The sequence below is a fragment of the Mirounga angustirostris genome, unplaced genomic scaffold, assembly GCF_029215605.1.
Source record: "Mirounga angustirostris isolate CCGP_5_RB_7025 unplaced genomic scaffold, mMirAng1.0.hap1 SCAF_16, whole genome shotgun sequence".
NCBI classification, from domain to species: Eukaryota; Metazoa; Chordata; class Mammalia; order Carnivora; family Phocidae; genus Mirounga; species Mirounga angustirostris.
The window spans coordinates 58,831,728-58,847,282 of NW_026991724.1; the positions used below are offsets into that span (position 1 = coordinate 58,831,728).

The 15,555-nt window shown below is 45.5% G+C and overlaps 1 protein-coding gene across 16 annotated transcripts in view; it reads right to left on the reverse strand.

Moving 5' to 3' along the window:
- The window catches only part of ZNF772 (zinc finger protein 772), a 19,570-nt gene extending 4,015 nt beyond the window's left edge, over window positions 1-15,555 (reverse strand). For 2 of the 16 annotated variants that reach the window (XM_054511689.2, XM_064580311.1), the window contains exons 1-5: window positions 15,300-15,555; window positions 14,662-14,700; window positions 13,130-13,256; window positions 12,666-12,773; window positions 117-12,086 (exon numbers count right to left, since the gene is read on the reverse strand). In XM_054511689.2, coding sequence (XP_054367664.1) covers window positions 10,942-12,086; window positions 12,666-12,773; window positions 13,130-13,256; window positions 14,662-14,700; window positions 15,300-15,377 — 1,497 coding nt within the window. In that variant the 5' untranslated portion in view covers window positions 15,378-15,555 and the 3' untranslated portion in view covers window positions 117-10,941. Of the gene's footprint in view, window positions 1-116; window positions 12,087-12,665; window positions 12,774-13,129; window positions 13,257-14,661; window positions 14,701-14,848 lie in introns of all 16 variants that reach the window. The other 14 variants (XM_064580318.1, XM_064580320.1, XM_064580315.1 and 11 more) reach the window with 14 other exon arrangements.

Consider the following 15,555-nt stretch of genomic DNA (forward strand, 5'->3'; position numbering starts at 1 on the left):
ACCCAAAATTATGCCATATTAACAATATCAAAGTAGATTTTAGAGCAAAGAATATGACTATAGAAAAAGAGGGTCTGCTTATGAACTGTACATAACAGTAAGAAATTGTTACTCACCTAATAAAAAGACATCAAGGTGGCGCCTGGGTGGCTCAGTCGTTAAGCGTCTGCCTTTGGCTCTCAGGTCATGATCCCAGCGTCCTGGGATCGAGCCCCACATCGGGCTCCCTGCTCAGCAGGAAGCCTGCTTCTCCGTCTCCCACTCCCCCGCTTGTGTTCCCTCTCTCGCTGTGTCTCTGTCAAATAAATAAACAAAATCTTTAAAAAATAAAAAAAATAAAAAGACTTCAAAATACACAAATCAAAAACTAATATAACTACACAGAGACATCGGCAAATCCACTTTTATTTTTTTACTTTCTTAAAGATTTATTTATGTGGGGGGGGAGAGGGAGAGAATTTCAAGCACACTCTGCACCCAGCAGGAAGCCCAATGTGGGGCTCCATCCCACAACTCCAAGATCATGACTAGAGCCGAAATAAAGAGATGCTCAACTGACTGAGCCACCCAGGCACCCAACAAATCCACTTTTATATTGAGGGATGTCAATAATATTCAAATAAAGCTTGACAGAACCCCCTCCCACCAAAAATCAGTAAGGACACAGAAAACTTAGACATTATCAACCATATTAATCTAGTTGACATTTGTGAAGCCCTCCATCAAACAGTACAATATACATTAATTTCAAGTTAACATGAAACCAAAGATAGCCCATATTCTGAGCCATAAAGCAAGTCTCAATAAACGTAAATAATTCTTCTTTTTAAAAATTTTATTTATTTGTCAGAGAGCATAAGCAGGGGGAGCAATAGGCAGAGGGAGAAGCAGGCTCCCCGCTGAACAAGGAACCTGGTGTGGGACTCGATTCCAGGACCCCAGGATCAAGACCCGAGCCGAAGGCAGACAGTTAACCGACTGAGCCACCCAGATGTCCCAAACGTAAATAATTCAAGTCGTAAAGTATGTACTCTGAGTGCATACTTAATTAAATTAGAAATAAATTACAAGAGGGGCGCCTGGGTGGCTGAGTCAGTTAAGCGCCTGCCTTTAGCTCAGGCCATGATCTCTGGGTCCTAGGATCAAGCCCCATATCAGGCTTCCCGCTCAGTAGGGAGTCTGCTTCTTTCTCTTTCTCCCTCTGCCCCTCCCCACTGCTCGTTCTCTCTCTCAAATAAATAAAATCTTTAAAAATATTTTATTTTAAGAAAGTAAATTACAAGAAAGATAAGGAAAATTTCAAATATTTGATATAACAGTTCTAAAATGAGCCAAGTGTAAAAGAAGGAATTTGAAAGGAAAGTGAGAGAGATTTTAAATTAAAATGAAAACATAACATACTAAGTTCTATGGGAGACAATTAAAGCACTTCTTACAAGACCACTTTTGGTATTAAGCATCTATATTAGGAAAAAAGGGTTTCCAATAAGGATCTCAGCTTCCATGTTAAAAAGTAGCGAAGGAAATGAAATCCAGTAAAAGCAAAAGGCAGGGTGCTTGGATGGCTCAGTCAGAAGAGCATGAGACTCTTGATCTCCAGCTCATGAGTTCCAGCACCATGTTGGGTGTAGAGATTACAAAAAAACAAAAGCAAAAGGCAATGGTAAAAAAAAAAAAAAAAGCAAATGAGAAAAAAATGAAACAGAAAAATCAGTGCAACCAAGTGCTTTAGGAAAATAATAAAAGTGATAAGCTTTTGATCAAGAAAAAGAGAGGTATAGACATTACCATATAAGGCGTGAAAATTCACAGAAAGGAAACCTCATTTAGGATGGAGTCGGGAGGACAGCAGGGGGAGCTCTTACCCTTGGCAACCAGTTGTCCGTTGCAGACCCAACAGGAAGAGAGGGACCTCGCAAGCCAATACTACTTTACTATCTTCCTCTCCTGGCAACAGCCCAGCCAATGACAATGACAGCTCAGTTAATGAGAAGCCACTGTACTTATAACTCTCAGTTTACTCCAATGGACGTTTGGTTAACAGCCTTCCCAACTTCCCTTTTCCTCTATAAAAGAGCATTCCTCACCTTTGTTCTCTGGACTTGCCTATGGTTTTGCTGAAGCTTGCTTGTCCTGGATTGCAATTCTCAACTATTCCCAAATAACCACCCCCCCTTTTTTTTGCTGGTATAATAAGTGGCAATTTTATTTTTTAAGTTAAAGTTAGTCGTTGGACCAAATAGGGATCCAGAGAAGATACCCAACAACTCTGAGGCTTGTAAACAAACAGGTGCTGGTATCCACAAAGCTGACTGTTCTCATTGCTTTCTCACCAAACCTGGGGTTTGACAGTAAATTTTCTTCTGGATTTCAAGCTCCATGCTTTGTGTTTGAGCCCTCCAGCCCTTATTCAGGATCTGTTTTAAGGCCTTGTCTTTAAAAAAAAAAAAAAATCTCTGGGGTGCTTGGGTGGCTCAGTAGGTTAAGCGTCTGCCTTCAGCTCAGGTCATGATCTCGGTCCTGGGATCAAGCCCCATATTGGGCTCCCTGCTGCTTGGGAGCCTGCTTCTCCCTCTGCTTCTCTCTCTGTGTCTCTCATGAATAAATAAAATAAAATCTTTAAAAAAAAAAAAAGATAAAATTATAAATTAACTGAAGCAAACAATTAAAATAAGTCAAAATGGCCTGAGGCCTCTTTTTCACTTCTGTCTCATCTTTTTTTTTTTTTTTTTAAGATCTTATTTATTTGAGAGAGAATGAGAGAGAGAGAGAGAGAGCACACTAGAGGGGGGAGGGTCAGAGGGAGAAACAGACTCCCTGCTGGGCAGGGAGCCCTGACGTGGGACTCAATCCCGGGACTCCAGGATCATGACCTGAGCGGAAGGCAGTTGTTTAACCAACTGAGCCATCCAGGCGCCCCATGTCTCATCTTCTTTATCTGTAGACGTGTGGCAACAAAATTCAGGCTTGCACACAGAAACCTGATGAACCTGCTCATGACTATTATAATCAACACAAAATTGTCTTTTAAGAATATTCTGGTCTACCTTTAGATGTTGAATCCACTATGTTTATTAATGGACTGAACCAGGATCTTTCTTTTAGTTAAAAGTACTCGGATGGAATGGGAAACCGCCCACTCAATTTAGTTAATATGGCAAACCAGCTCACTCACATCCCAGATGAGTCATCTAAAAGAAAGACCACTAAAATTCTCAATTTTTTTTTTTAAGATTTTACTAATTCATTTGAGAGAGAGAATGAGAGAGATCACAGTGGGAGAGGGAGAAGCAGACTCGCTGCTGAGCAGAGAGCCCAACGCAGGACTCGATCTCAGGACCCCGGGATCATGACCTGAGCCAAAGGCAGATGTTTAACCGACTGAGCCACCCAGGCGTCCCCAAATTCTCAATTTTTGACCCTGGCAAATGAAAGTCTCTGAACAAAACAAAAGCCCTCTAGTTGCTATTTTTGCAAAAAACCAGGGTATTGGGGAAAAAAGGATGGTTACAAATCTGAGTGCTCCAGGCGCCTTCCGCCCTTAGCCTTGCTAATGTCTTCCTAATTCCCAGTGATGGGGATCTGAGAAACTACCGGAGCTCTCCCCAACCCCCCCTTACCCAGCTTGGAGAGACTCTTTTCCGGTTTGGGAGTGAACCTCTGTCACTGACACCAGAGCTACACTCTCAGTGTTGAACCCACTGCTACAAAGCTGCCCCGGCCCCAGAGCAGTTCAGATAGCGGGTCTCTAACAAACTTCAGCAGGTGCCTGTGCCCTTCTGTCTAGGCCCTGTGAGAGCTACTCACCCATCTTCTCCGTACTCTGCCCCTACTCACTTATTGGGCCAGGATTTCTTAGAAAAGTATCATGCCAGACTTTCTTCCCCAAAGGGGGAATAACTCTAGAATTTTACAGTGGTGATCAAAACAGCCAGTCAGGAGAATTAAATGACCATTTGACACCTTTTAGTCTTTTATTCTGTCTCTGACAGCACGATAGCCGACTCTGGAGATACTGACCATTTGTTCCTATTGTGTCAGCTACCATCCTCTCTCAACAGACATTGGCAAAATCCACAGTGTACCTCCCATCAAGATTCAAAACCTCTTCCCATAATCAATGCCCTATAAAGAAAGAAGCCCTTCAGGGTATCAAGCCCATAATAGATTACAAGGTCTCATTATCCCCTGCCTTATTTTCCATAACACTCCTGTTTTAACAGTGAGAAAACCCAAAGGCCAAGGATGGGGGTTTGTCCAGGACCTCTGAACAATAAATACCAAATAACCACTGTTACTCCTCAGCACCCTGTTGTTCCTAACCCCCATCTGCTACTAACATCTATTCCCGAAGTAAGCACATTTTTCCCTGTGACTGATTATGCAGCACATTTTTAGCATTCCAGTTGATAAGGATAGCCAATATCGTTGTTTTCACTTGGAAAGAACAGAAATACACCTGAACAGTCACGCCCCAAGTATCACAGAGTCCTTCTTACTTTTCACCAATCTTACCTTACAACTTGGTTTGGATGATAGAAATTTCTCTGCAGGCTCTACTTTGTTGCAGTATGTAGATGATTTGCAGTATGTAGAAGGTTCCCCTTCTCAGGCCTCTTCACAGGAAGACCACATCCACCTGTTCAAACTTTTGGCCTTAAAGGGACATAAAGTCTCCAAAGAAAAACTGCAATTTACCCAAGTCTCAAGTTAGATACTTCGGGAGCCTGATGTTGAAACAAGGACTATATCTGGATCCAGATGAAACTCCTCACAAGTGCTTAATGTTGACAGGTTACCTTTTGAATCCTCATGAGACCTTAAGGAAACTCCTCTAACCAATGCAGATTTTTCATGGTTTACTGATGGTTCTTAAAGAATGAAAATGGCAAATATCATGCTGGGTATGCTACTGCAACTCCTTTGGATTCACTGAGGCAGAACCTTTACCTTTGGCTACTTCACCCCAAAAGCCGAGTCCTGTGCCTTTACTCGAGCTTGCGCCTTAGCCAAGGGTAGAACTGCAAACATTTATATCAATAGCCACTATGCCTTTGGGGTCGCTCAACTTTGGAATATTATGGAAACAACAATGTATCCTTACCTCCAACGGGAATAATGTTAAAAATGGCTCCTATGTCCAAAATTTATTAGATGCCACACTTCTGCTAGCTGCTGTGGGTATTATCAAAGTTCCTGGACACTCCAGACTCAACTCCATGGGGGCCACAGTAACCTACCTCACTGGTATCTGTGCCACAGGTGCTGCTCTCAAGGAAACCAGTAACCGAACCTTTGTCGTGGTCCAAAGGGATGTTCTCCAAAATGATAAATTTTGGAAAAATCAACAGGAGATACCCAGCAACTGGCAACAAAGAGGGAAAAACAATACTGGAAATATAATTGTTACCTTTTTTTTTCCCCTGAGATTTTATTTATTTATTTGAGAGAGAGAGAGAGCACAAGAGGGGGGAGCGGGAGAGGGAGAAGCAGACTCCCCGCCGAGCAGGGAGCCCGATGCGGGACTCGATCCCGGGACTCCAGGATCATGACCTGAGCCGAAGGCAGTCGCTTAACCGACTGAGCCACCCAGGCACCCTAATTGTTGCCTTAATAAAAAGAGATTAACTCTGGTTTGGGCCAAATAACAATTCAGCCATATCAGAAGTTCTGAAATTTCCACTACTTACAAATGCATACACATTACAGGCACCTGGGTGGCTCGGTAGGTTAATTGGCCAACTCTTGATGTTGGCTCAGGTCATGATCTTGGGGTCCTGGGACTGAGTCCTGTGTCTGGCTCCACATTCAGCAGGGAGTCTGCCTGAGGATTCTCTCTCCCTCTCCCTCTACTCCTTCCCCCACTCGCAGGCTCTCTAAATAAATATTTTTTAAAAAGTGAATACTCATTAAACCACTGGTCTACTGACAAAATGATAGCATCCATAAACCAATGTTGCTGAGAAAAGTTTAGTAAGTCCACAAAAGTATCAACCTCATTTGTCCCACCTGTCCAAAATACAATCTCAGGTACCTGTCCATACTGACCCTGGGCATTTCAAATTACACAATGGACAATTTCAAGTTTGGCAAATGGATTTCATACAACTCACCCCATCTCATGGATATGTTTTAGTTGTGGTCTGTAGGTTTTCTCATGGATCAAACTTTCCCTTGAAAACAGGCCAGTGCCTCTTCTGTGGCTCTTGGAAAAGATTATACATAGGGGTGCCTGGGTGGCTCAGTCGGTCGAGTGTTCAACTCTTGGTCTTGATTCAGGTCATGATCTCATGCGTTGTGGGATTGAGCCCCATGTCAGGCTCCACACCCAGTGGGGAGTCTGCTTGAAGATGCTCTCCCTCTGTCCCTCCCCCAACTCTCTCTCTAAAATAAATCTTTCTTAAAAAGAGAAAAGATTATCCCTATATGGGAAACCTCTCAAACTTCATAGTAATCAGGGAACCCATTTTACTGGTCAGGCATTTTGACATTTCTGTGCTGTCTGGCCAGTTTTACAACACTTTCATTGTGCACATCATCCGCAAACTTCAGTTAGCAAAAATGCACCAATGGCACTATTAAGACTCAATTGGCAAAACTTCTAGAGACTCTCCAATACCTTGGCCATGGCCGTTAATTCTTCTCTCAGATCCACCCCGTTGGGAACTTATTCACCCTTTGAGGCAGTCACAGGACGTCCAAAGCACTTGGCCCCTGCCTTCGTTGATAAAGTTGTGTAAAGGCCCAATTACTTCTGTTAAAGACAACCATGGTTTGGTAGAGCCATCTTCTCACAGAGCACTCCCCAGTGACCTTAAGCATCACACTTTGCAACCTGCAGATTCGGGCTGTTGGAAAAGACACCTCCAGACTCTTCAGCCCCACTGGAAAGGCCCTTGTCAGGAACTACTAACCAACCCTGTGCCACCGAACTCCAGGGAATAGACTCTTGGGTTTCTGTAACACCTCTAAAGAAAGCACCAAACCTTGATTGGATCTGCACATCATCTGGTGACTTGAAAGTAAAGATTTCTTGGAACTGAAGAAGACATCTGACAACAGCTTTCCCAAGATGTGCAAAATAAGCCTGTATATCTTTTTCACTGTAGCTTCTTTCATGGGAAGACAGTGCCCATCTGCATTTTCCAAGCCGTGGCAAAAAGTGGACATCTTTTGATTGTGGCCTTTCAGAAACAGCCTCATGATCCTGAGACAAGTTAATTTTCACTTGATCTTTCTTATGGGTTAGAAGGTTTCAGAATTCAGAAGTCTCTTTCATCTGAACTATTAACTAACTCTGGATTCATCTCCAAATTCATGGTCTCTGAATTTGCAACCCTACAGGTTGTACTAGCAGTAACATATTTGCTTCATTTTTTGAGTGCTGTTTTAAAACCTCTTTGAAGTTCTGTTGTTTTGCAAAAAGTTCATCAGCTGTTGCATCATGTTCATACCTGCACTATCTTCCCAAATGCACTCGGTTCACTCTTTCAGTGTGCTCTTGCAGTATTCGCTAGTCTGTTTTTCAGGGTCACTTTAAACAAACATTTCCAAGAGGAATACATCACTCTGGGTACCTTTCTCCCCTAAGTTGGAATAAGTACCAATAAATGTTCTGTTTGACTTTCAGACCTAGGGTCCTTGTTTAGAACCATCATACAATTTGGAATTATGTTACTTCTGACTCGTATATAATTGTTTTGTATTTTGTTGACTGTTAAGCTTTTTAATTTTTTTTAAATGATCACCCAATTAGGTGATGCTGGCTTGATGCTTCAAGAATCTGAGTTTCTTCCTCCTAACCTTCCTTATTCCTCAAATGTGACCTTAAGAGGTTTCCCCTTGCAACACACTTTCCTTCCAACATAGGACATGACAACCTTCCTAGTACTGAGGAACAAAACCAGTAAATATAAAGAACCTGACTATTGATTGGCAATGCCTTCAAAGAAAGATCTTAATCAAAAGAGGGGAATGTGGAAATTAATAAAAGGAAACCTCATTTAGAATGAAGTCAGGAGGCCGGCAGGGGGTGCTCTAGTTTGGCACTAGTTGTCAACTGCAGACCCAACAGGAAGAGATGGACCTTGCAAGCCAATACTACTTTATTATCCTCACGGGAGGAAGGAAGATTTCTTCCTGCCCTGTCAACAACCCGGCCAATCAGAGACAGTGACAGCTCAGCCAATCAGAAACCTATGTAGTTACAACCCCCCGTTTACTCCAGTGGAATTTTTAGTTTTTAACAGTCCTTCCCAACTTCCCCTTTCCTCTATAAAAAAGCATTCTTCACCTTTGTTCTCTGGACCCGCCTATGGCTTTGCTAAAACTCACTTGTCCTGGATTGTAATCTCAGCTATTCCTGAATAAACCCTTTTTTTGTTTTGTTTTGTTGGTAAAATAACTAGCAGTTTTATTTTTAAGGTTAACACGGGAATAAGAGAAGTGGCATCAATAAAGACTCTGCAGGTACTAAAATAATAAGAGAATAGTTTGAAAAGTTTGACTACTTAAATAAAATGAACTCCTTGAATGACACAAGCCACCAATGCTCACTCTAGGGGAAAAAAGATAACCTCTATAGGTCTATATCCACTCTGAAAATTAAATTTGCAATTACAAATCTTCCCATAAAATAAACTCCAGGCCCAATTACTTCTTCACTGGTGAATTCTACAAAACAAGGAAGAAATATCAATTCTTCACAAACTGTTCAACAAAATTAAAAATCAGGGAATACTTAACATAATGTGTAAAGCCAGCATTATGGTGATACCAACTAAACCCAGGCATTAAAGAAAATTAGAGACTAACATCCCTCACGAGCACAGATGCAAAAATCTTAAAAAAAAAAGGGGGGGGTGGATAAATACAATACATAAAAAGAATACATCATGACTAAATGGGGCTCACCTTAGAAATGTAACGTTGGTTTAAGTTTTTAAAATTAGTCAATGTAATTCATCATTAAAAAGCTAAAAATGTAAAGGAAAAAAAAACCCCTATGATTGTGGTAACCACTATCCAAGAGATTCTCTTGGCAATCTCTACCTTCTTGTATTGTCCCTGTTGTGGAGCCCCCTTCCACTTTATACCAGGATTAGTCTGTGTTACCCACAGAAAAAGTCAGGAATGTTAACACATCATTTCCGGGAAAAGGTTTTAACAGATACTGTGGCTTCGTTTTTGTGTGAACTCTCTACTGGATCACTTGATTTGGAATTCTTTCTCTAAAATGGAATATTTTCAGCAAAAGTATGAATGCAAAGGAATGAGCTACTGATGCACATAACACTGACGAATCACAAGGTAATTATGCAGAGTTAAAGCCAGATACATAAGAGTACATATTAAAGTGTTATCTGTGTACGTAAGTTTTTCCATAGATATAAAATTTTGGGAAATGCAAAGAAATCTATAAAGACAGAAAGCAAGATGAATGGTTGCCTGGGAATGGGTAAGGGGCAGAGGGATTGTAGGGCAAATCAGGAAACTTGGCTTCACAGGTGCAAACATGTACCAAAACTTATCAAACTGTATACTATAAATATGTTTATTGCAGAAAAGGCTTCGATTGATTGCTCTGACAGTGACCGTAGCCATGAGAAAGACATAAATATGGGAATCCTGAGAATTTCTATAAACCCTATATCAAAGCCACAGTGATGGAAACGTGGATATACCTTTATAAGAGTCACATTCCCTATAGTTTGCTCCCAACTCCCAATTAATCAGTATCTCTGTGCCAATTACGATTCCTACCTAGTCTTTTTAGGGGACAGTGACATCCGCCTACTAAATAATAGATTTCAGGGGCATTGGCAGGTCCCAGGGGTCAAGTTCTCATCAAGAGACTATGGGACGCGGGCTCCCTGCTTCACGGGAAGCCTGCTTCTCTCTCCCACTCCCCCTGCTTGTGTTCCCTCTCTTGCTGTGTCTCTGTCAAATAAATAAATCTTTAAAAAAAAAAAAAAAGAGAGAGAGACTACGGGACTATGAAACATCCCTCTGGAACAAGGGAACCAATTCATACTGCTCCTAGATACACTAGAGGCTGTCACAACTGCCCACTGCTCAGGGTGACCTTGATCACACAAATAATCTTGGCATACAGGCCAAAAGATTAGGCCCACCAAGATCAGTATTCTTTCATAGGAGGTCTTGAGCAGGAATGCAAGTTAGGCTAAAATGAGAGCTGTTCTTTGCTTGCCATTCTGCTAACACCACTGGGACATAACATTTGGAGCTCTCACAAAAGCTGTTCCTCCCCTCACGCTGGCAGAACCCAATTCTGTTCTCAATACAACCCACAGAGTGAACAGGATCCCCAAAATTATAGTTTATAAAAACTCAGGCATTTGTTGCCAAAACAAACACTATGAAATGGGCAATTCCTAAGGTAGGTGACTTGGAGGCTGGACAAATCCATCATGAGTGCAAAATAAGACCAACAAAGTTCATGAAAAATGGAAACCTCTGCAAGCAGCCAGCAGAACAAAGCTTCCAACCTTCTGACCAAAACTAGGTCATGTCCATGCTTATACCAGCTGGTGGAGGAGAAAGCATGAAGGAGTGAGGTTTTTTTAATGGGCTCCAGGTACTGATGATCCCTCTAGGGAAGGGAGCAGAGGCCTGCCTATTAGAACATGTTGGGATGACTTATGCACAAGGTGCCATTCCATACATGGCTGGATTTTGTTCGTTTTTTTAGAGACATGGGCAGTGACAGAATTCTGGCAAGGCTCCAGGACAGGTTACAAAGTGCAACACAGCACCAGAAAGCTTCCCACATAGGTGACACTCAGAATAATCTCCCGGGGGTGGATGCTGAAATGTATGAGGTTCAACTTCCAGCTGATGGCTACTCACGAAGGCTAATCTGAGCTTCCCTCTGCTGTCAGTCACTATGTTGAACAAGGAAATAGTGTATTCCCTGCCATCCTAAGGCCTTTCTCCAGTGTGAACTTTCCAATGTCGGATGAGGGAAGCTCTTTGCCTGAAGGCTTTCCCACACTCACTGCACTTATATGGCCTTTCTCCAGTGTGAATTCTATGGTGCTGAACAAGTACATGTTTGTGGCTAAAGGCTTTTCCACAGTCACTGCACACATAGGGCTTTTCACCATTGTGAACTCTCTGGTGTGCAATAAGGTCAGAGCTCTGGCTAAAGAACTTCCCACATGCAATGCACTCGTAGGGCCTTGCTCCGGTATGAACACTCCAGTGTTTAATGAGTCTGTATTTGTGACCAAAGTATTTCCCACACTCACTGCACTCATAAGGCCTTTCTCCAGTGTGGATACTCTCATGCTGAACAAGTGTGGATTTGTGGCTGTAGGCTTTCCCACATTCACTGCACTTGTAAGGCCTTGCTCCCGTGTGGACTCTCTGGTGTACGATAAGGTTGGAGCTATGATTGAAAACTTTCCCACATATGCCACACTCGTATGGCATTTCTCCAGTGTGGATTCTCTGGTGCTGAGCAAGTATGGGTTTGCGGCTGAAGGTTTTCCCACACTCGCTGCACTCATAAGGCCTTTCTCCAGTGTGGACTCTCTGGTGCTGGACAAGTGAGTCTTTCCGGCTGAAGGCTTTCCCACATTCACTGCACTCGTAATGCCTTTGTCCGCTGTGAAAAGCATCCACACATTTGGTGTTTCTGTTAGGCTTCCACTTACTCTGAGGGGCATGGTGCTGGAAAATGCTTGAGCTAGCTGGCAAGTCCTTATAACCCTTCCCTGTCGTAAAAGGCATCTCCAGTGGTTCCACAGGGCAGCTGTTCACAAGCAAGGTGCTGCTCTTGTCCCCTCTGAAGGGTTCCTCTCCACTGTGCTGCTTCTGGTGGTAAAGGTTTGCTCTGAAGCGGAATTGTTTCCCACATGCCCCACGCATGTATGATTTCTGCCCAGGGTGTGTTCCCTGGTGCTCAGCCATGTGCAAAATGTCTTTCAAGACCAGGCCACAAGTCTCACAGGGGTGGGCCTTCTGGGTAGAAGGACCTGCCTTGGGAGTCCTGACCTGTGACACTCCCACAGAAATGTTCTGCTCAAAAGCTATCTCCTCATCCTCCATTCCATGCCAACGACCTGAAAGCAGACAAATGCAGAGGACAAGTGCAAATTCACACTGATGGAAGGGGTAGCCTCATTATAAATGTGTCTAATAGAAGTAAGATCAAGGTCAGAACAAGAGGTCCAAGCTCAAGTGAGTAAAGGGCTGCTATGCAGTAGTTGGCATCTAAAGATCACAGAATGGAAGAATCAAAAAAAAAAAAAGGAATGGAAGAGGATTTGATTAGGAAAGGACACAAATGTGGGGTACAGCCCAGGAAGAGCATTTCACCTGGGTACAGGTGAGAGCTGTGCAGCTGTGTCTACTGAATAGCTACCACTGAACTGCTTGTATTTAAGGACTTCTTGGGGTATGTGCACGTTCATAACACACTAAGTATAGGCCAATGTTGGGAAGCACTGCAGAGGGAGCAGTGGAGAGGAACAGGTGAGACATGGAAGCAGAGGCGGGGAACAGCCAGAGGCCAAAGGTCAGAGCATAAGACAAGTGTGTACATGGGGAAGTAAAGTGTGGGGAGAGAGGTTAGGGAATGACCGGAACCCAGCCCTGACATCACATCTTTCCCCACTCCCATTCCCCAGGGCCACACCCACCCTGAGCCTCTCTGGTCCCGCCTGGAGTAACATCTGTCCAGTCAGATCCCCAGGGCTTGCTGCCCAGCTCCAGTGAGGCAACCCCATGGGACATGGAAGATTCATATCCTAAGAAGAAGACAAGACAGGTAAATGGCCAGCACTGGTCTGGGTAACCCACCACTCAGAGAAGAAAACTAAGTATTATAAAAATAACCTCAAAGTAGAGTCTTGCATGAATAGCTCAGTGACCTCAGCAAGTGGTGACCACTCTGGTCCCTGAAATTCCTGACCCAGGCAGGCCACCGGAAACATCAGCTAGAGGAAGGGGTCAGAAACTGGGGCACAGGGGTGCACGGATCTGGACAGAGGCACCCAGTCAGGGAGAAGAGAAGCTCTGATATAGGAAGGACTGGACTGCCCTTGGGAAGTAGGGGAGAAACAGAGACCAGCACAGGGCACTGGGGTGTGTATGATGATCTTACCCAGCGAGGCCATAAGTGCCAAGTTCTCCAGCATCACATCGCGGTACAGGAGCCTCTGAGCCTCATCAAGGAGCCCCCACTCCTCCTGGGAGAAGTACACGGCCACATCCTCAAAGTTCACTTGTCCCTGCCACAATGGGGAGAGCCGAGTCCGTGAGCAGCCTCTCTCCCAAGGACACCCATCCAGGCCCCCACAGTCTCCCTCCTGCATTTCTTCCTACCTAATTCCTCAACTCAGAGGAAATACAGGGACTGGGTACCAATGGTGTCTGCACTCTCCTAATCTCCCTTTGATTACTGTGTCCACCCACAGCAACAATAGGCAGGTGGTCAGAGAGGCACCATCTAACCTCTGGGCCTGGCCTGCAGGGATGCACTGCCCCCCCCACCTCCTGACAGCCAGTTCTCCTGGGGTTGCTAAGATCATGCTACCAGACAACCAAAGTTGGGCTCACCTTTCTTCTTTAAGCCCCCAATACCAGGACCCATGAGCCATCAGTTCACACTACTTTGCATGTGCACATTATTCTTTTGGATCATACTCCGTCTCACAACTCTGGCCCCTCACCCAGTCACTAGCCTCCACCATCACCTCCCTGCCTCACTAACTGCACTGCGCTGTACATTCTCCCTCCTAAACCTGCCTACACGCCATCTTCTACTTTTTGGATGTCTCCATCATGAACCCTTCCACAGAAGTCCAGTCCTGTGTCCATCAGCTCACTTGACACCTCCACTCAGTGTTCTCTGGACCATCTTAAAACTCTTCACATGGGCAACAAATTTAAAATCCTAATACCCAATCTGAGTTATGTCCACCACTGACTCGCCCATCTCAGCTGATGGAGCTTCTACCCTTCCGGCTGATAAGGGCTAAAACCTTGGGGTTCTCTCTTTCTCACATCAAAAAGAAAATCTGGTCCAACACTTCCCCCACCGACAAGCTCCCCTCTGGCCCATCCCTCACCACTCACCTGGAATGCTGAAGCGGCCTCCTCCCTCGTCTCCTTATGTATACCATAGCTCCCTTTACCCTCACCACACACAGTCTGTTCCCCACTTGGCATCCAGAGGGGGCTGTTAAAACCTGGATTAGATCACCTCCTCCCTCCTCGGCTCCATACGCCCATGGCTACACAACCCTCAAAACAGAGGCCTAGCTTGTCAGCTGGCCATTCCAGACCTGACGCCTGCCACCTGCCCCTGATTCCTACCACACATGCGGAAGGCCTGTCGTTTCTCGAAAACTTCCATCTCAGTCTCTCCTCCAAGTATACGCAGGTGTTAGTTCCTGTACCTGGAACCGCTACCCACATCTTATTCCAACAGTTACCCGCAAAGGGGAACCCTTCTATATAACCCCTGGCCTGGACTCAGAATCCTGGGCTGAGGTTTTCTCCAGGGTCCTCAGACTCAAGAGCTGGGCGAGTGTAAGAAGAGTGTTGTACGATAGCACAATCCTGGAGACCATGGGCGGGGGGGGGGGGGGGGGGGGGGGGGGATGGATGCGAGCACAGACCCCCTTCCCTCACCTGTGTAGGGTCCATGGTTACTTCTGAGTTCACCGGAACCTGTGGGGAGAGGGGGACTGTGAGACAAGCGACCACGAAGGAGCTCAGGCCTATCCCCTACTCCTACCCTGCCACGAAGACCCAGGGCTGATTAACCGCTAGCCCTACCCTCCGGGCCTAGTCTCTAGGCCACTCACAGCTGTGTTACCTCGGACTAGGCCTCATCATCTCCTAACCTCCGAACCTCGTCTGTTTGTCCCGCAAGCAGTCTAAGAAATGCCTCCAAGCCTTCGGATCGCGTCCTTCCCCTGTTCAGAACCTTCCACAGCTCCCCGCACGCTCACAGTGACGAAGAACTGCTCAGGCGGACGCTGCAGGTGCAACTCCCCCTCACACTCTCATCCTGTCACACGCCAGCGGCCCCAGGCGTCCCGAACACTCCGTCTGTGTCGCCTCCCAGGCCTCTGCCCATGCTGGCCCCTCTGTCCGCGACGGCCTTCCACGCCCCGCCGCGCCGGCGATCAGAAGTGCGGCCCAACCGGGGCGCCCCTGCCGTCTGGACACAGGGCCCTGAGCTGCAGGGACCCGAGGCTGTTCTCCTTCGAGGCTCTGGGTTCAGAAACGGAGGTCGCGGGAGGACCCGAGGGCGCAGCACCCACCTGCGCCGGGTCCGTCGGTGCGGCCGCCGCCACCGGAACCTGTGGGCCGGGGAAGGCGCGCGGAGGCGAGGGGGTCATTAAGAGTCGACGGGCGCGAGGACCCGATCCTCAGGCCCGCCTCTGCTCAGAGGAGACAACGCCTCCTCTCGCGTCCGCTCTCTCGTGTCACTCACGCCTGACGCTGCGATCTGGAAACAGACCTGGTGGCTTAATCCAAAAACAAACAAAATGTCCGCTCAAGCAGGGAACGGAAGTC